The sequence below is a fragment of the Rattus rattus genome, chromosome 4 (genome assembly GCF_011064425.1).
Source record: "Rattus rattus isolate New Zealand chromosome 4, Rrattus_CSIRO_v1, whole genome shotgun sequence".
NCBI lineage: Eukaryota > Metazoa > Chordata > Mammalia > Rodentia > Muridae > Rattus > Rattus rattus.
In genome coordinates, this window is record NC_046157.1 from 176611061 (window position 1) to 176633389 (window position 22329).

The window sequence follows — 22329 nt, forward strand, 5'->3', positions numbered from 1 at the left end:
TAATAATTAATTAATAATATAATGAAAAGAATGCTTTAAGTGGACTGATCAAAAATTGTAAAGCATAGAATAGAAAAAATGGTTGGTTGGTTGGTTGGTTGGTTGGTTAGTTAGTTAGTTAGTTAGTTTTTATCCAGAAGACTGACTGGAGGCAATAAACCTCACGTGAACTTAGGGTGAAGATTTGCTTTTAGAAGTTGAAGGATTCAGGAGTTTAGGGAAGTAGCCATAACACCTGTGCTGTCCGCTGATGCTGGTAATGGTGATGGAAACATAATTTCCATACACACTCTGATAAAATACACATCTCGGGGACGTGTGATTCTAGAGCATGATGTCGGATAAACCCAAGTCACAATGGGCTGTTGCTGCTCTCTTCAGACTTGGTATTGTTTGACAATTATTCTATTTGTCTTTCTTTTCCCCATCTTCTTTGAAGTAGGTTTTTGTTTGGTTGGTTATTGAGAAAACGTAATTTGCAGTAATAGTTCTTCCCTAATTAGCCGAATACTGCGAGCTATAAAACAATAGGTTTTATTTACAAATCCTGCAAAGCTTAATTCCTGAGACCAGCAAGATAATTTAAACAAAGATTCCCAAATTAGCGGTTCTGACGTTTTGACAGGATTCCAAAGAATTCCCAACTTATATCTTGTCTCATTTTGAAACTCCAAGGAGTTGGTTGAGTTCTTATCTCTCCGGGTCTTATCTGGTCTGATGAAATGGCTACATCTCATCCCCTGTTGGATCAGCCACAGTGTTAGTTAAAACGGGAAGAGCACGTTCATCAGTGATGCGCTCTCATTTCAGGTAAGGATGTTTTGGGACATTTATCTATCTATGCTAGGTCATTCGTATTGCTACAGATGCAAAGCACGGTTTAATCTTAAAAGCAGTTTGTATAATTTACATACCCAAAATAATGATAACATAGATGCATCACGACATATAGACAAGAGATTCCTAGCAGCTTTCTCCATAGTTCAAGGGATACTACGGGGAGGAGTAGAAGGAATACAAGAGCCAGCAGTCAGGGAGATCTTCTGGGTGAGCCTCAGCCGTGCAGCGCCGGGCTCACTCAGGTGGGACGCCTACCCTGTCTCTGTATCCCAGGCTCACTCGGGTGGGACTCCTACCCTGTGTCTGTAGTGAGGCTTAGTGGAAGGATGTGGACTGTTGTTTTTATGCAGGTGAGAGCTGTCATAGGATGGGGCCGGGCCTGTGATTGGGCAGTGAGAAAGTAGGGCGGGACAGAGTCTTGGTAAGGGGAGAGGGAGGAGGAGAAGAGAAGAACCAAGAAGGAGGCAGAGAAGGATGACCCAGATCCATGTGACCTTAAATGCCCACAGGTAGTTACGAACATTTCTTAAGGGATGCATTTTTATAGGTCAATTCATCTTATCTAGGTGGGCAGTTTAGATCATTATCAATTGGTTGTAGGTTTATTGTATGGTTGTTTTGTGGAGTGAAAATTTACTGAGATAAATCTCATTTGGGGGGAGGGGCAGATGCTGGGAATGTGAGCAGAGCTTGGGACAGAGAGCTCGCCGGGAGAGGGAGGCCACGACATGTGGCTCGCAATAGGTGGTGCCATGTAAAGGCATTTGTTCGAATAAGCAGTTTGTGGAACTGACTTCTTACCCAATCAAGCATTTCTCGATCCAGTAGGATAATAAAAGGGTTAAGAACTACTTAGAATACCATAGACTTGTCAAACAGAAAAGTGCCACGTGACTAATAGGAAGCAAATATAAGGACTGGCTGTAGGCCTAGACCTAAGTAAAAACCTACACCCCACCCCTCTAAAGCTTGGGGAACATTCCAGAAGTGGGCAGGAAGTATGGGATCTGGAGGATAGGGTGCAAGGCAACACAGTAGCATTCCTAGACTCATACAACTATTGTGACTGTTGCATTTTTCTATAATTACATAATTGTAGTCATCTGTATCAGGTAACACAAAGACCAACTCTACTGATAATCAATCGAGGAAGAGGGGGTGTACATAAGGCTCTACACTCTACCTCTTAACTATTAGCCATGAAGGTTCTGGGAGAGGGGGAGATTGCTGCCCTTAGCTGTGTCCAGAGCTGAGCCCAACAGTCTCCAATGGGTATCTCTAAACACAAGGTACACAGATTGCCCTGGCTAATGTAAGTGGGCCAAAGGATAAAATGAATCAACATAGACGTAAGGGAGAGAAGAGTGAGGAGAGGGGAGGGTAGACAGGGTAACAGGGAGGTGGGGGATGGCAAGAGTCAATATGGATTGCATATGTGTGACATTGTGAATAACTGAATTGCATAAAGACAATCAACATTTCCATCTCTGTCCTTTCTCCTCTAATCAGCGTGTCAGAGTTGGGAGGTAGACATATTAATACTGCTTCCCCAAGCTGTCCTTCCCCTGTTCTCACTGCGCAGCTCCCAAAGTCAAAGAAACCAAAGTTGTTTGGAAAGAGACATAGCATTGAAAAGCACTCACGGTCTTCATCTGTCTGCACAGTGAGTTCTTGACTTTCCTTGCGCCCCTCGGGGTTCATGAGGATGAGCTTCACACTGACGTTGGTGTAGGGGGACAGGTTGGTGATTGTGTGCTGAGGGTGGGAATTATCCGTGTCCCAGCTTACTTCTTCTCGCACCTGCTCCTGCCCTCCAACCTGGTAACAGTAGCGCACTGTGAGATTATAACTATGGCAACGAGTTACATTGTATCCAAATGGCTCCCAGCGGATGGTGATTTGTCGAGATTTGACCTCTACAACTTCTAGTTTTCTCGGGCCACGCATGGGATCTATTTAAAAAAAAGAAGAAAAACACAGAGGAAAATGTTAGTAAATTAGAGCCCATACATGATAGAATTATGAATGACACACAAGAAATATACATATTTTGAATAATCTGAGTTAAAACATAGAGAAAGATTAAGCTTGATTTTGCAATGAGGGTACTAAATCAAACCTATGAGCATCACTGCATACGTACTGTGTGCCTCGGGATTGGGCAAACAATAAGCTAGAAGGGTCTGCTTTGCTACAGCCATGGTTCACTGATTCTTCCATTTTATTTCCCTTAAGTGTGACTGTCATAGTGGGTGCAAGAGAATGACAACTGGTGAGGAAAATAGATGTAGAAACTTAAGAAACGACAGCTATGGCTCACCTGGCATTTAAAACAGTTCTGAGAACTGGATGCTTCCATTCCTAATACATACATCTCAGTTCTGTGGCCGAGTCAGACCTGATGACTTGGTCAGAGTCGAGGCTAGACGGTGACACCATGGTTCTGATGTGACAAGGAAACGGGGCTTTGGGGTATTAATGATTTCTAAGCATGATGGCAGAACGCAATGCAATGTCCAGTAGCGATCCCTTCTACTTAATTCAGAGACAGACGGCTAGAAAGAATCCTTCCCTTCCTACTCTTAATCTGTGGAAGCAGAGGTCCGGGCATGGCCGCCTCCTTAGTCTTCCAAGACAAACCACCCATGCTGCCGGGGGACCAGAAATGTGGCTGTTTGCCTTGTGTCTGAAGATCGAGTTCAACTCCCATGTGCACCTGCTTCCTGTGTGTCTGCTTCTAACAACGCCCCCATGCTGCATTTTCTGTGTAATTTAGGGACCAATGGCCAGACAAAAATGGCCCCAAAGAATGTAATGGGGCAACTGGAAAGAATATTCCTTATAGATGAACTATTTTTTTATATTTAAATTATGAGTATTAGAAATCAAACTTTTAAAATTACAAATGTTAGGACAACACCATAAATAAGTTGCTGTGAAACAGCATCAGGGTTTCTTCCAGATTAGTGACCTTATAATGCAAAGGGAATGTCACATATTATATAAGGCTCTATTGTAAAATATTTAAGAAACTTTCAAGAAATCCAAGATCTCTAACAGATTAGCAGGTATCTCTGCGCCCTCTCCCTGTTTAATCACATCTCCAAGAGGACTGTGCTAAAGTGTTCTCCCAAGGCTTGCAGCTGCTGCACTAATAAGGTGACTGATTGTGTCAGATAGTAGCTTAAACAAGGGGCGTGGTTTAACTTCATTTCAGTGGGAAACTATTCTGCACCGTGTATATTAGTCAGCTTCATTTCAGTGTGCCCTACCTAAGAAAATGCATGTTTACACAAAGCCTCAAGATTACGAAGCTAAGCAGTTCTGTCTGTCTGCTGGTAAAGTTTCCACAGAATGCATGCTTCCCTTGTCTTTGTGAGTGCCTCGAGGAATCCCAGCAAGGCAAAATGAAGTCTGCTTTTCATTCATCTGCTAAGGAAATGGGTAAGCTATCAGAAACCAAGCATCTCCATGACCAACTGTCTAAAGCCACTGTTGTCATGAGAGTCATTAATTGACAGAGTCAATGGATGATGTGTTGCCCCAACTCTTGGGGGAGGAGCATGACTCATACCAGATTGAGCAAACGCAAAGCTCTCTTACACAGCATTTACAGAGAGCAGCTGTCCTTCAGGGAGGATGTCTCATGTGCCCTGGTGGGTCCACCACACTCCAGAGGAGACCAACACCCAGAAATACGTGAGCAGAGCAGATTGGACTCAGCAGGTTATTAACACGGTAGCAACCAAAGAGAGTGTGGCATTGGGAGGATGTGGGAGGTAGGGGTGGGTCTGGAAAGAGTCAGAGGAAGGAGTTGGGAGTCAATATGATCAAGATGCAGAATACGCACAAACCAAAGCAGACGCACATCATGGAGAAACAGCATTTGGAATTTTTGTCCTTTCCCTGGCTTCCTAGTTCAGAGCAATCAAGCAAACTCCCAGGAAGCCCAGTGTCCAGAAGGGGAGTCCACAGATCCCTCCATAGGATGCTGTTGCTAACGGGTGATGTTTAGCTGGTTAGATGGATTTAGTTGAGTTCCAGTCTTTGGAGAGTGGAGTCTGTCAGAAGTCATGACTCATCTATTAAACACCTAGGAGGCCTTGGCCAAGGGTCGGTAGCTCTGTTGTATCTGTGGAGTGGATGTGGATACAGTGTGGCAAGGTTTGTGTCAAAAGAGGGAGCTGTGAATCCTATCAACAGGACACCACTGTGAAAGCCAGGTGGATTCTAAATCCTGGCCACTTTTCCTACTTGTTAAAAGCTAGAGAGAATTTGAATCAACAAATTAAGGATGAAATGGTAGGATACTCTCATATCCTCTCGCTAGAACCCAGAGGCCAAGGGAAGGGTGCCGGGGTATTAGGTGTAATTAAGTAAAAATCAACCAAACAAACAGGCGAACACATCCACAGTGTGGGTGGAGCTCTAGTATTAGAACATACATCTGAGGCTCTGGGGGCAACCCCCACCCAAAAAAAAAATTCAAAGTCAAGCCAAGCAGTTAAATATAACCAAGAAATGTTAAAAGACAGATTCACCCACAATACAGAAGTGGCATCCCATGGGCTTCCATGGACCTGTGGTAGCTTTCTCTCTTTAATGACACTATGGCCAGATCAAGTCGCGAGACTAAGCCTTTGACATCTCATCCCTTTTCCTTTTCCAGGGTGCCAAACTTAATGTGAACCAGATATGGCTTTAAAAGGTTTGCCTCTCAAGTTAGTAGTAGTATTTTACGCTGCCTCCAGTTTCAAAGTTTCCGAAGAGATATTTCAATTAGTGTGCTGCTAACTGTGAAGGAGCCATTTCAAGGGGATGCTATTGCCAGTGAGTCACGCCGATGACCGCTCAGGGCTTCCTAAAGGGCATTGTGGTAGAAACAGATCACACAGTAGCGACTCTGTAAGCAGAAATGTGGGGCTTTGGTAAGGCTAATTGGAACATATACTGCATTCCTGAGAGTACAATACAAATACCCCCTTACCTACCGAGCCCCCTTGGAATGTCGTTAGTACCACTCGGCAGGGAACACTACAGATCACTTCCAGTTAGCTAACAGGGCAATAAACTATGCGCACAGGATGGGTCGTCAGAGGATATTTGCTCCTCATTCCTCATGAACCCCAAAGACAGGGCTGAGGATAGGAATCGATTCCAAGGCCATTTCTCTTTTTCACTCATACCCTCAGGACACACGGACACAACCTGCCTTCGTGACAAGCCCCATTGGTGTGAATCATGAGGACAGCTGGTCCTCTGTGAGCTCACTGGCTCTTCATGTGCTCCCAGGACAGCATCCCTCAGGAGCACCACGGCGGCCACCGCAGGAAGCTTAGTCAGGAAGCTCCAGTGACTCCCACGCTGGCTCAGGGCATTTTTCATTTCGTTCTCTTTCTGCCAGATTGAGGCAGGCTTCCAGTGGAGAAGCCTGACAGTTACATTCCTGACCCGAGGGAGCAGCAAGCCCTGTTCTAGCCTCCAGCCCTTGGTATCCTATTTAATCAGGCAGCCTGGCTCCGGTCTCCCTCATCCCCTTCTCTCAGAGGAAGGGCAGATGCTGACTGATAGGATCAATTTCCATTGCAGGCTCAATCCGCAGCTCATTTCTCTGGGACTCTGCACTTTACCTCCCATTACTTCTGCAGTGCTTTTTCAGAAACTCAATTTCGGAACCTGCGAGAGATATTTGGGTGTAATTTTAGGATCCTGTCATCGATAATCAAAAACATAGATTACAACGAACGCTCTCCCTAACAGGTCTCGCTTTCCTACCTCTTTGTGAACCACATGGGGGTCTATTACAATACCAGGAATAACACCTAGATGTGGTGGCCTCTTTTAGGACCTGCAGCTCTTTTATTTCTGCTCATGAGTCCCACAAAGGAGGGTAGGGACATAATAAAACTGTCGCTCCATTTGCTTCACTATTCAGCTAAATCAGAGCAAAGGCCCCGTTAGCCCCTGTTACTTTGGCTTCCCCAGTGATTCAATCTGTATTCCTAAACAGCCATGATTCTAAGCCCGGGGCATGGTTTGCAAGTGGCATGGCTACGATTTTGGAGCAAGTCAAATCTTTCTAAAGTTTAAAATGCATCTTTACTGGCCAAGCTGAAAATTCTGAACCATATTAACTTTACGCCCTGCCCTCTCCCCCCAGACATGTGTACACTTGGAATGCAGCTCTATCTATTAAAGCTTGTCTGATACTTATTCTCGACTCTGCAGAATCTCTTCTGTATGTTTTCTTCTCACAGATGCTACATTAATACCCTTTACAGTTTATCACCACCAGAACCAAGGGATGCCCCAAGAGCACTGTGGCGTTCAGGCAGGTCAGCTCAAGGTCAACCTACACTGTATAGTGCAATCAAGTTCTCAAAATAAACACAGAGCAACAGCAAGAAGGCATGGCCCCTGAGGCTAATTTGCTTTTAAACATACAAAATCCTGTATGAGGGAAGAGCAATGCTACTTTCTAAAGGACAAGCTGAGCTTCAGATGTGCTAATTTAGGCCCAGCCTAGCACTGCGGTCCAGTGGTTTCAGCTACTTGGGAGACACAGGCAAGAAGGACCTCGAATTCAAGACCTGCCAGGGATCCAGGGTACGTTCAAGGCCACCCTTGAGTAACTTATCAAGAAAGAGCTGACCACAGGGGGAAACAGTAGAGATTTAAGAGCTTAGTAGCTGGAACAACTGTTCTCAAGAATACATAAATAAAAGGACATGCAAATATTCTATCTTATCTCTTGGTTTAGGTTGAGTGTAGTCTTAAGGTTCAAGGCTGAAAGGCTGAAATATAAGGGGAATTAGTCCACTACTCCATGTCTCTGTCCACACATGTCACTTTGGCTATTTTCATTTCAACTACAACGAAGGGTTGGGCTTCTTGCTTACCTTTATGAAACACGTGAACAATTTCCTTACATAGCAATATGACTAGGAAGTACCTTTCTGGTTGCAACACAGATTTTCTTAGACCGAGGGGCCCAAACACTGCGCAAGAACTCCAAATATCAGCCCACAAGTGATACCTAGAGGGAGACATTTTCCAGTGGTGTTGGGTGACCCTGGGAGAGGTGTGTGGATCACCGGTGTATTTGGTCTGGGGCTTAGGATGGACACTTGAACACTAAAGAAGACTGGGCAATGCTTACCAGAAGAGAAGGCAGAGTATGAGAAACAATGCATTTACTATGTCCATGGTGCTGTGCATAGTGGCCCACAGCTGTGAGCCCAGCACTTGGCAGGCAGAGTAAGGAGAGGCGGACGCTTAAGTTCACCTAGCTGAAGACAAATAACTGTGAGAGTTCGGCTCGGGGTGGGCTACCTATATCAAATGGTCCCCATCGAGGCTCGGGGGACATCTTGGAAATCAAGAGAAAATAGCGTGCATGGGGAGAAGAGCTGGGAAATGCATAGGGGAGGTGCCCTTGAGTCCTGGAACGAGGGTTTCTATCTTTGGAATATACGGCCATTGGTATGTTGCTATGACAAAGTGGACAGTCACACACACACACACACACACACACACAAAGTGCATACAAGCAACACTAACTAATCAGAATGAGAGTTTATTGATAACAAAGCAAAGAGGACCTGAAGCTGGGGGGTGGGGGGTGACATGTTTGGGTCACTAAGAAGAGAAGGGGGTAAGCAGTGCAGAGACGGAGATGATCTAAACATATTGCTGGAGCTTTCAAAGTCAAAATAAATATTATTTAAAAAATAAAGATCCAGGAGAGGAAAAACACCCAGCATGGAAACCATATGCTAAAACAAAAACAAAAACATGTCATCATGTGCATTCATTGACGGTTTCAGTCAAGGAGATAAACCTGACTTCAGAGACTCCTATCAAGTGCTTTGATTACCAATGTGATGGATTACTAAAGGTCAAGCTGCAGGAAACGAACCATTGTCAGAAGGTGGGTTTGAGACACTGGGAGGAATGGAGAGCAGTTATCTAATTTATACTTGATGAACAGTATCAACGTGTCGCTGGGAACCTTTCAACAATACTAATAGAAAATGAAACTATTGGCAAGAATACATAAACGTAAGCAGGGTGCTGTCAGAGTTCAGATGTCACAAGACCCTCATACCAAAGAGAAGAGAGGTTTACGGTGGCAGATACAGACTACTGAAGTGTGGACAGTCATCTTTCCAGGTCCATAAGGATGGCAGAAGAGCTGTACCATTATGGTAGTCTAAATGACGATCTATATAAATAAGAACCTATCTGCAGTCAGTTGTGTGGCCAGGAGAGAGGGCAAGGTAGAAAAGGAAGGAGAGTATTTCAGGCGATTTTACTATCTGACAAAATAAACTTCAAACCGGAACTAATCAGAAGAGCCACGGAAGAACATACTCATCAAATATATATATATATATATATATATATATATATATATATATATATATATCCAACAAGAGGATATCATGATTCTAAACATTTAAGAGCTGGATGCAAGGAAACTAAACTTTACAGCTGAAACATTACTGGGGCGTAAATCACGTATCGACCCTCACACACTGATCACATGCTAGACTAAGACCAGACTAAGGCCAAGCAAGTTTTAACATATATAGGAATATAGAGGAATAAAGAAAGCCTAAAAATACAGATGAGTAGCAGAAATTAAAAATTAATCTAGGCACAATAGTACTGACAATTTAGTAGATGGATTTCTTCCTGGGAGAAAGACGCATGTGCAAAATCAATATAAAATTGATATCCGGATATTGCGTTTTCAAAGAATACGTTTCAGCTGTAGGCAAACAGAAAGTCGAAGTGTTAGCCAGGAGGAACACCGAGTGACTACAATCGGTTCATGGTGACCTAGGTACTGATACATTGAGACAGAGCGGTGGTCATTCTTATAGTGAAATAATGTGGTACCAGACTCTCTAAAGTAAGGGGGTATCGTTAAAACAGACATATTTATTTATTTTTTATTTATTATCTTAGTTTCTGTGCATGAGTGTTACTTGCGTGCATGGCAGTGTGTCGTGTGCATACAGTGCCGGCAAGGGTAGGAGAGGGCATCAGACCACGGGGATGGGGTTACAGAACTTAGGGAAGAGCCATGGGGGGTGCTGGGAACCCAACCTGGATTCTCTGAAGGTGTAATGGGTGCTCTTAACCACTGAGCCATCTCCCCGGACCTATATAACTGAAAATCTTAATACCAAAACGATAAATGAACATGACGGTGTGGATAATGTATTTCATTTGCCAGTACAGACGCTAATGTTATACACATGATATTCAAATACATCCTTACCCGCATGGAATGGTATAAGGCATGAGTAATTATAATGATTTACCATTTTAAAAGATTCTATTAACGTAATTCATCACACCGTTCAATTGGTTCAGAGAGAGAGTATTTGTTAAAATATTCATAATTTAAAAGCTATTAGAAAATTAAGAAAAAAAAAGTACTTTCCTAACCATGATTAGCAAGCATTGTTCTTTATATTAACAAGCTGGGCTGTAACACAAGCTGGACGGCCCACTGTTTCTGTGCAACTCTTCCCTGTGATTCTCCTCGGCCAACAGTAAAAGGCACAGGATTGAAAAACAGAATGCAACTTTGAGTCTGCATGACTCTACAATATACAGCCGGTGCCGTGTGTGTATTTTAGTGCACACACGGGATCTACAAATTAGAAAACACAGCGCGTGTTGAGCAAGTGACCAAATAGGAGACTGCTATCCTAATTCTCTGAACCTGGAGCTATTAATAACCAATGAACAGGAACTTAAATTTTCTTTTCATTGACTATGGGGACAGATGACATAAAGAGCTCAGGTACAGGCTGCTCCAGGGACAGGCAGGCTAATGAAGCAAGCACGCATCCAAACCGCCCAGTACTGAGTAAAAATGCAAGTCAAGGAAGGCCACCATGAGGTAATTTCATAAAACTGAAAGTGTGCAAAAGGGGATCAGCATACGAAATACAAAACAAGCAGCTACCCTAAGATAGGAGAGAAAGGGAATACTACGAGAACTCAGGATACTGGCGTATCGGCTTGGAGGCGAAATGGGAGACAACATACGCAACGTGCAAAGGTTCTAGAGATTTCTGTTTTAAGCCATTTCTTTTGCTACCCAACTTATGGAGGTGACTGTTAGGTTATCATTTTGTTCATGTTTATGGTCACATTATAAGGTGTTCGGTGGTTATTGTTACAGAAGGATGTGAATGTCTCAGGGAAGTTGACTCTTGGACACATCGTCTCTCAGGGGAGAAGGATGTTTTCTTCTACCAGTCAGTCAGAAGGAGGAGGGCTCACAGGCCATAGAAGCTTGCACTACCGTGGGATGCAGCCACGGGGTGGAATCCTCTGATGTGGAAGCCAGGGAAAGTTGTCTCTCTGTGCTGTACAGCAGCCTCATACCCACAACCTTCTCACCCCTGCATCCAGAGGCTGAGTTCTGAGAGCTGAGACTCACCTCCTCCGGGCACGACCCATGTGTTCACATTCATTAGGGGATCCAGAGGGAACCTCGTTCTCTCTCACACCATTTATGGAATGCTTCAAAAGGGAACTCTGGGTATTTACTTCAGAAAGGAGAAAGTACTCTGAGAGGTAACTGTCCAACACAGCGGCTAGTCCACATGGTATCTTCATACTAATTAGAGATTCCACCCCCACCAATGAAGTATCCATTGCCTTGAATCCCTGTTTTAGGATCACCTGTTTAAAAACTATTGCAAAAAGGCATAGACAGGGGCTGGAGAGATGGCTCAGTGAATGTTCTTTCAGAGAACCCAAGTTCAATACCCAGCAACCACATGGCAGCTCACAAGTATATGTAACTCCAAGATCTGACACTCTCACACAGATACACACCAATGCACATAAAATTAAAAATTAAAAATATATTTATATATAATATATATTTATATGTATATATAGTTTGTGGTATTACTAGTACTGCTTGTTTACTGTAATTATATCATGTACACCACACATAGCTAAATACCATATGAATCATTGTGTACAGACACATGTATAGACATGCTTGATAATGTGTAAATTATATGATTAAAGAGGTGTATTATGATCTCAGTTTTCAGAGACTCTTTCTGTAGTTAATAATTTCAAGGCGTATGATAAACCTGGACTTCAGGAATAAGTATGATGGAAGTCATGTATGGGGAAGTCATGTTTGTAGGTTTTTTCCCCCTCCAGGAAACTAACAGCATTTATTTATTAAGTAAACCTCATTATTCATATCTACCATAAAATACTTAAGATGCATTTTCTGAAGGTTCCGATCTTGTTTGTCCCCCGTGCCACCATCAATACCTATCCTAACAACAGTACCTATCCACGTGGATCAAAAGACCAATTCTTAAAGAAATGTTTGTATTAGAAAGCTGTACAAATCAACTGATCATATAAATCTCGTTTCACACATCACTGAGGGGAATCTGGCTGCCGTGCTTCAAGTACAGCTTTCTCTGGAAAATTCCCATCTCTGTGCAGATAGAGCCACCCTTAATAAAGAAATACAACCTTCAATCCTATTTCAGCATCTAGAGGATGGCCATTAGTTACAAAGAGAAGCCAGAGGCAACCATACACGCACATGGTCCAACTCTAAGTGAGGATGACAACCGAGGGTCTATGTAAGTGAGGATGACGACCGAGGGTCTATGTAAGTGAGGATGAGGACTGAGGGTCTATGTAAGTGAGGATGATGACCGAGGGTCTATGTAAGTGAGGATGATGACCGAGGGTCTATGTAAGTGAGGATGAGGACTGAGGGTCTATGTAAGTGAGGATGATGACCGAGGGTCTATGTAAGTGAGGATGATGACCGAGGGTCTATGTAAGTGAGGATGATGACCAAGGGTCTATGTAAGTGAGGATGATGACCGAGGGTCTATGTATGCTTTATCATTTCCTGGGATAATTAAGCTATGTACCTCACTCCATGCCTAAAAGCAAGCATTGCCCTCGGAGATGCCTACCCTTTTCAACTGACATGGTTTTCAAAAAAAAAAAAAAAAGCATCAACACAGAATATAATAACGAGTGTATGTTGTTGTTATCTGATTTTGATGAGTTAATTTTGGAAAAACCTTAATTCTTCTACATTTGCTAGATTCACTTTTATGGCTTGCCTCCTCATTGACAGAGTGTCAAACCACACAGCCCAGGCTGGTCTGCGCAGCTTAGGCTGAATTCCGATCTGTGCTCCTTCTGCCTCAGCCTCCCGAGTGCTTGGATTAGAGGTGTGCGTCCCCACACCCCTCCAGCATCTATACCCAGAGGAGATTAAAGAAAGACCCATTTGCAGGCCTGTGATCTTTGAGCCACTACATGCAGTAGGCAAATTAGGGGAGTTATTAGGGAAGTTCATTATTATTAGGGAAGACAGTTATTAGTGTTTGTGCGTGAGTGTGAACAAGTGCACACTAGGGATGGCACTGAGCATGGAGGTCAGAAGAAAACTTCTGGGAGTTGGATCTCTCCCCTCGCCTTGTTTGAGGCAAGTATCTTAGTTTTGCCGAGCTTCACTCTAGGCAGTGGTCCATCAGCTTCTGGATGATGCTGTGTCTTCCTTCCCTCTTTCCGTCACAGTATGGGGACGGCAGATGCATACCACAGGCCGCTGCATCTTACTAGTTATGTGGGTTCCCGAGGTTGACTTGGGTTGTCAGGCTTGCACTACGAGCTCGCTCACAGGCTGAGCCATGTGGCCGGTCCCTGAATACGGGACCCTGAAGTGTCCACCCACGGGCTGACTGGCTGATGGGCAGCTAACTTACTACACACTGCTACACACTTACTGGGCTATGACTCAGCCACAGAGACAGAATGCCTTTCGATCCTCGGCAGGAGCTAACATAGAACTGGAGTATTTCTATGAAAATCCTCTCCATTTCTGGGTTGTGCCAATGCCCCCTTCCCCATCCTAGCTCTGTTTTTCTAAGTGCTTTGAACTCCATCCAGGCACTACATATGGTTCCCACAATCCACACAGGCAACTTTGTCTTGGCCTGAAATCCTTGGTGAAATTACCAAATACCGTATTCATGGTATAAAAGGATTGGGTTCTGTTCAATGAGATTGTTGAATTGTTACAATGGGATGGGATGGGATGGGCAAACCACGTATCATCCTACAGACAAACTTTACGTGGACACTGTTGTGTGAAATGAAGCAAGGCTCAGTAAAAGACTTCCTGGGTATTTATTTCAGACTATATAACTCAGGAGGAGGCAAAATGATTTTTCAGAACTGTCAGAAATTGGTTCGAAATAGGTTTTGACCCCTTCTAACCCTCATAAAGCTGTGGTGCCTACAGAAACCTTAGAAGTTTGGAGCTGATACTTAGCCCATGATGAAAAAGAATCAAAAATACTCAGGTTTTCTGACAAGTAAGTGTGATTGGTGGTAGAAAAGAGGCAATCAGAAGACAATCCCAGCTTTACCCACAGGGGAACTATTCCCTCTAGTTACTTCTAAGCACATAAATGTTATTTAAATATTTTCAATGTTCAGAGCCTCCTGTGTTAGTATTTAAGATCTTTTCATGATCGCGTGGTTTTCTGCTTGAAGTTGTTTATATATCTGGACAAGTGGTTTTTACAACAAACCATACTGGAGTCAGCTAGATTGACGGCTATACTGTAATTACTCTTCTGTGTTTCCATCAACGGTTTGTCTTAAAAAAGACTCCCTCAGTATCAGAAAGTGATTAATGCATCGGCTCTTAGCTGAAGCTCTCGTATGAGGGCTGGGCCTATATCTTGTGGCAGGGTATTGACACAAAGCACTCTCGGTTTGGTCTTCTGTTCATGACCTTCCAAAGACAAGAAGTGTCCTCTAACCATGTCCATCTGTCCTACCTTGCTCATACTTTACAGCATCTTGAGAATGGAAAAGAGTAAGACAGGGAACATCCAGATGAGCCAGGTGCTCGGGACAGACAGGGGATGACCGTGGAGGAAATAAAAGCTCTCTTCTTTCAGAAGATAAGAAGGAAGAACTACCGGAAATGACTTCTGCCCCTTCCTCTAGAACATCAAAGGCCCTTGAGCTCTGTTAAAGTCCAGTTGGCCTCCCTGCTGGGCTGACTCCATCCTCTGCTGTCATTCTCCTGAAAGCTAGCCTTTGTCTGGGGACAGTTCATCTACTGCGGAGTTTCTCTTAGCACTAAGCTCTAGTGTACCGTGACGCAGCTCAGTTTCCTGACTTCATATGCAGAACGGCGATGAAGAAGATGGAGAATTTTCACCAATTCTCCCCTCAGAATCCCAGAAATCAAGCCACTGTTCCCTGAATAAATGCCTCACAGTCATTTATTCCAATTAGATCCTTCTCTTCTGTTCCTTATGCCTTGAAGGCTGGTCTATTCCATTCACTTATGAATGGCGGCAACAACTGTCTCCTTCAAATGAAAGCTCATCTCCTGATTTTACAAACTTCATCGGAAAAGGTTCCAGACAGTTTTCGCCTCATAGCCCAGAAGTCTGAAGAAGGCATAAAGTCACAATGGCTATCAAGAGTCTTATCACCCAGATACCATCCTTGTCTTGTTTCCTATATCCTGGTCTGGCGGAGGTGTACCTTATTGGAGATCTCTTAATGTGCAGGGGTATATGAAGGTACACACACGCGCGCACACACATACACACACACATACACACACATACACAGGTACACAGGTTCAGCACTCAACACTCAAGGGCACTTGAGCTGTGACTAACAGCAGGGCCATTTCTTCTGCTTTTGTGAGTTGCTAACCTTTCATTGTAAAGCCTTGTCAGACTCTTCCCTCCTGGAGACAAACACCAACAAAGCTGCCACACACAGGGCTAGTGCACAGGTTATTCCTCACTGGAGCATGGCACTCCATCACTGTGTGGTCTGTTTGTTATTTCTCTTAATTTGGAAGTAGCTGTGGTCTGTGTGGTATGCCCTGTGCTGTAACATTCGCTGGATGACTGCTGTTCACTCCCGCTTGAAACAGTCATCCTTTGTACAATGGCAACAACGTTCAGGAGTGTACATAGACAGCAATTGTGTTGGTCTGCTCAGACCGTAAAAGTTAACAACAATCTATCTTCCCAAGCAATGTGGCTGTTTCCATCCCTCCTGCTTCATTCTCAGTAAAGAGGCAGACTTCTCACATGCAAGTCATGGTGCAGTTGGAAATGAATCTACAGACTTTTATTTTACTTTATTTATTTTATTTTATTTTATTTTATTTTATTTGCAGACTTAGTGGCAAAGGTTTGTGGGAAGGCGGGGCTTAGGAGTGTGTATGCCTGGGCCAACATGAAAAGGGGGTGTCACCAAGCTTTGACCTTGCTGTCTAGGAGCAGGGGTTGTACAAAGCATTGATTGCTATTGTCAGACCTGTCCTTTTGATGGCCTCACTGATTAGAACCTCTCGCCCACACTGGGAGTTTGGAGAGGCGTCTTCTTGTAGGGTGTGGGAAGTGGATAGGTTAAATGGTGGCCTTAGTTACGGGGAACAGATTCAAGAAAACAAACCACATCCAGGTAGGCAAATAAAGCCAACCATCCCAGGGAAGGCCTGGGGATGGAGGTGTGATCAATAACCCACTTTATCGCCAACACGTCCCCTCTTAAGTTTGGAATACTTAATACAAATAAATGCAATTGTGCTGACGTTGATAGACACAGGAGAGAAAACAGATGTGAGACAGAGGAGACTCAGGGAGAGCCTTGTTCTGTTACCTCTGTCCCAATAGAAGGTGATTGAAGAACATAACGTTTGGATCTGTGGAAGCTTTCTATTACAGTCATCTCTGTTTTTATAGATTTATATTCTCTTCAACATCACTTTTGGCTGGGATTCATATGCTGTGAAACCTAGGCTCTTAAAGTGCAGAATTCAGCAGCGTGTGTTACATTCACCGAGTTATACGGCCAACATCGAATCCTACGTTCCAGGTAGTTTCAGCCCTTCAGAGAAGGGCTCCACATCTACCACTGACTCTTCTCATTCTTTACCCCTTTACCCTTGCCCCCACCACCCGAGCCTTGACAACTGCTCATTTATTTCCTTTTTGTGTAGACTTGCCTGAGCTGAACAGTTCCTAAAACTGGAGTCACACAGTAAGTGGGCTGTGGCTGCCTTCCATATTTTTAGCATGTTTCTATTGCTCGTTCTGCTGGAGCACATCTGAGCCTCCGCTCTCTCTTCCTGCCAGATAATATTGATCTGGGTAGATACACTCCACGGCTTTGTTTCAACCATTCATCAGTAGACGGGGACTCGGAGTTCTCTGTGTTTTTGACTTTTGTAAACAGCACTGCTACGAACTGTTGTGTACAGGCTTTGTGCAGACACATTTTTATAGGTCGTGGGAGTATTCTTAGGACTAAAACTTGGAGCGTAATCGCTACATATTTAACCATTTGGTTTTCCAAACTGGTGATACTTTTTTTGTATTCCTATCAACAATGTTTCAGGGATCAAAAGTCTCTGATCCTCTTCACATCTGTTGTTTTCTGTTTCTTTACTTTATCTCTTTCTTTCTTTAAAAAGAAATAACAGTTCTATTTTTCTAATAGATATGACGTTATGATTCCATCGATGTGCTTAATAGGCCCCTTGTGCATCGACTACAGGAAAGTGTTTGCGCCAATCCTTTGTCCCTTTTCACTGGATCTTTTGCCTTATTGATTAAAAGGTTCTTTGTATGTGTTGGATTATCAGTTATTTGCCAAACATATACTCTGAAAAACACTTCCACTGTGCTTTGGCTTGGATTGCAACACTTTAAATTTAATTACATTCCATTTGTCTGTAATTTTGTCACTTGTGGTTGTGGTGTCTCATCTGGAGACCCAATCTAAGAACGCGAAGATCTGTGCCTATGCTATCATTTGATAATTGTAAGCTTGCAGCTCTTGCCTTAGCTCTTGTCTCAGCTCTGGCCTTGGCTCTTGCTTCCATTCTGCACTTGGGCTTATATGTGCTGGGGGTTCGACTTCTTTGTGTCATTTTTTTTAATGAGACCATTCTTCCCCTTTCAAAGGTTTTGACATCCTAGGTGAAAAATCAATTGGCCGATATGTAATGGAAGTTCATCTCTAAAGTTTTAAGTCTCTTGCATGGATTTATATATCTACTTCAATGCCAGTATCACAGTCTTGATTACTGCATTTATGCAGTGAATCTATTCTTGAGTTAAATTTTCACACTTTCCATTCACTGGGAGGATCTGATCAATCTTCACTTCTACTTCAGGCAGGTCAACATGCCTGGAGCAGAGAAAAATGCATTTGTATCTTTCATGCATCTGTATCTTTCATACATTTGTATCTTTAATGCATTTGTATCTTTCATATAGTACCAGAGGTTAATTAATTACTTTCCTTTCATCTCTCAGATAACATCAGTTCAGAGCCACTGCTTTTCTATTGGGAAGGAGAGAGAAATGAGGAAGACGCCCTCTTACCACACACTACCAGGCCCTAGACTGGGTATCTGCCTTGACCTATAAAGACTAGAGCAAGTGCTATCTCCATTTCTAATGGCTCGAGACTATCTTTCCAACACGATCCCAACCTCCTCTAGTGCCCTGTCTGGAAAAACTGAAGGCCATCAGTGCTTGCTATTGGTCACATCATGTGTCACAGTTCTTCTATCTCCCAGTCTGAAAAAGAGGGAGAGTCCATTAAGAGAGCATTAGCAAGTACAGGTTCCACATGGACCAGTCTGGCCGCTTAGCTTTTGTGGTTCTCCACTTCTCTGACCCTCCTAAATCCTTGCTTTCTTTCTTAACACCTTCATTCTTTTTAAAATGCCCAGTGATCTCTATAAAAAATTCCCCATTGCAGTTATTGCTGGTTAGAATGTTGTGTTTGGCTCCGTCTATCTCAGTAGACACCTAGGGGTCCTCACCCCTAGGTGACGCAAGGCTGGGTATGAGGCCTGACTTTGCAAAGATGCCTAAGTGCAGGAGAAACATTCCCTCTCAACACGAGTAAAGAGAAAAGGAACACTCAAAACATTCTCCCTCAATAGCATAACCAAAAACTAAACAAAACAAAACACTACTTTATATTGCATACCAACTTCTCCCTAATGCCAACTCAGCAAAGGAGAAAGAATTCTAAAGCTCCTACCTGAATGATCAAAGAAGAGGAATGGGAAGAGGCTAGCTCGGTTTGAAGACTACATCAGTAAGGACAAAGGCAGTGATCGCCTGGCGCATCTGTTCAGCAGGTTACAACAGCAGAGGTTAACGCTGAGGTATTTCACTAGTGACTGCCCAGGTGCTGGGGAGAGAATGGCATTTAAGGCAAACCTGAGGCATAGGACAGAGAGAGACAGAGACAGACAGACAGACAGATAGGGAGGGAGGGAGGGGAATCATTACAACAGAAGAACACCAGGCTGCATTTCAGGTTACTTGGTGTGGGGATAAGCTCATATCCCCATCTCTCACCATCAATTGCTAGGTTCTGTCTTCATCAAATACCCCCAGCCTGACTGAGGTCAGTAAAAGGCCTAGAGAGACCAGTTGAGTAAGCACATAGTGAGAGAAGCCACGGAAAGAAGAAAAGGTGGGAAGGTGCAGGAAAGTGGATGACATACCAGTTCCAGAGGCAGAGATGGAGTGGAGAGGGAAGGCTGGCATCAAAGGGGAAGGCTGGCTGCTCTCCGGGTTAACACAGCCCTGGCAAAGGGAGAGGGAGCCTGGCCCTGGGCAGTAACAACATTCGAAAGAGCATGGAAACAGAAGGGGTAGGATCTGGATGACTAGGTAGGATGGGGTCAGGGTAGGAGGGTCATGGAACAGGAAAGAGACCAATAAAAATCCAGACTGTGCTGAAGGTGTCCTTGTTGAGACAATGAAAGAGGGACCAGGGTAGTAGAGTGCTGTCTGGGAAACCCTGACATCCATGTCGGGACTCAACATGCCACCCTGGTTAGCTGAAAGGGCAGTGCAGGGACCGGAATTCAGAGGCTGTGTGACGGTGACTGAGGATGCCCACACGGATGGTGACAATTCCAGGAAGGCACGGAGACAGAGGAGGGCACAGCATTGAGGACTCTCTGAACCGCATCTCATTTTATCCTTACTTCGGATTTTGTTTCTTTTATAATTCTCATGGAGCTGAGAATAGTAGGGTATTAAGGGCTATAATTTTAAGCCATGCCTTCTTTGCGCTATGTCGCTTTTGATATATTATTTTCCAATAGGTCTTTCTTACCTGAATTTTAAAAGAAAATACATAAATTTTAAATCAAGGGCAGGGTTTTATACTCTGAAATAAAGGCAGCTGCTGTTCATATTTTATATCCGGTATGTAAGACTAGTTTCCTACTTCACAGAATGCCTCATTTAGATTCTAATGTATTTTAATAAGGAATGAAAGGAAAATATCACCCAGTATATTTTTTTCTTAAATTACCCCTAGTGCTTGATTACCCCTCCACAATCAAAATCATGTCTTAAATATGAATGATACAAAACAAGACTACAGACTGCCTGTCTAACAGGGAGACTTCAGCTGCTTGCTTCAAATGACATACCTAGCTATTCAGTAATCACTTTATAATAACCCCCTTCATTTCCAAATCTACTTAGCCATCAGGCAGTGGTGAGGAAGGAGCTCGCGGCAGCTTCTACAACTGCACATTAGCTTTACATTACATGACAAGCTAATTCTAGAGACTTCTAAAGAGAGACAAGCTTGGGGTCCTTGTGATTTTCTTCCCTTTGCCTCAAAGAAACGTGTGTCTAGCTGATAAGTGAAAGATTAAAAACAATAGAGACGCTCGTCACATCATCCCCTGCTGGTGACAGCTGGCCCGGGTTGCACCCCAGGTGACAAGGAGCACCTCTAAGTCAGGAGAAGTCTCACGGTTCCTCTTCAGCAACAAGCCGAGAATCCTCCTGCAGGCTCTGGAATCCCACGGCTGACTTTCTATTGGAAGTCCTGGCGCTAACCGCTAGGTCATAGTACAGGACTGGCTTCCAAGGCTCATGGGGCAGGAGATCCCACTGCGCTGTAAGGTAACACACACACACACACACACACACACACACACACACACACACACACACACACACACACACTTGGTCCTTTTCTCCTCCCCTGTCATGGGTGTATGTTTCAGTGCAGACTAACTTGGGCCAGGCCTTTATCAGTGCATCTAATTAAATCCCAAACCCTCTAAGTGCCAAGTGTGTGTCCATTTACTACCAAACAGTTGAAAGGGTGAAACGGCTATGAAGGTGTTAGTGAATCCCACCCACGGTGCACAACTGAGAAACACCCGTGGTGAAAGCGTGTAAGATGGCCGTGGAAATCATCTGGTAAATATGGTAGAGCATGGCTCAGGTCTTCACAGGGTTTAGTAGCTCCGTCCTTACTAGGAGATCACAGATGCTGTTCATAATGTTATACAGTAATAAATGGGGTATTCGATATATCAGTTCAAGGAAGGGGAAAGAGGACTTCCTTGCCACCTCTACAATCTAACCACCCCTAAACCACAAGCACACATACATGCGCATGCACACACACACACACACACACACACACACACACAGTGTTAATTCAAGATCATCATCAGTGATGTCATCTGAAGCATGGATCTGAGTCAAGGCTGCCGCCCTGCCCCACCCGATCCACACTGAGGAGGTGTGGCCAATGACTACGACATAGCTAAATGGTGAAGCTATTTTTTCCTTCTAAATGGTTGGACCTAGGTACATGTAATCATCAAGAGAAAAAATGAGACCCAGTGTGGCGCGTTAACTCTGGGGTGCAGGAACTGATAAGTCAATGACGTTCTGCAGATCGTTAAAATGGAGTCTTAGCTGAGTAAACACAAGTTGTTCTTTTACTGAGCAGCTCTATAGTAAATGTTTCTAAGATCTGGCAATGAGATAGGGCACAGATAGGAAAGCTAGAAACAGGAGATTAAACAGTGACAGGATACAAAAAATTTCAAGTTCACAGTTGACTAAACCTTCCTTTTCCAGTTCCCCCCAGGAACTATATGGTCTCAAGTGAATCTGGGGCTCTTTTTCCTTAAAATCCCAGTGCTAAGATGGGGAACTGAATCTTTAACATTGAGTCTCTATCAAGTGAGCGATAAAAACACTCGAAACATTGTTTCACTCTGTGACAAAGTCCAGCCTCCCTTTGTTGTTTGATTAATCATTGTTGTGTGGTAGTGGTGGACCCCAGGGCCTCCTGCATACAGAACGCTTTCCACACTAAGCCTTGACCTTACACAGGAGCACAGACTAAGCTATCGTATTGCTGAGGAGAGAAACGCAGGGACGTGTGAGAGTCCTCAGAACTACTGAGGTCCCACGTCTTGCTCATGCTTCCTCTGCATGAGCACAGTACTCGCCATTTAAGTCATCTGCCCCATGGACAACTGCATCTTATAAACTCAAGGCTGGTTTCTAGACCATAAATCTAGTGGGTTCTAATGATGGAGGTATTAGAAGTCAA

At 43.8% G+C, this 22329-nt stretch overlaps 1 protein-coding gene across 1 annotated transcript in view; it reads right to left on the reverse strand.

Moving 5' to 3' along the window:
- Ptprm (protein tyrosine phosphatase receptor type M) overlaps positions 1-22329 on the reverse strand; it is a 681698-nt gene that overhangs the window by 287906 nt on the left and 371463 nt on the right. The window contains exon 8 of the mRNA XM_032901727.1: positions 2484-2792. Within this exon, the coding sequence (XP_032757618.1) occupies positions 2484-2792 (309 nt within the window). The remainder of the gene's footprint in view (positions 1-2483; positions 2793-22329) is intronic.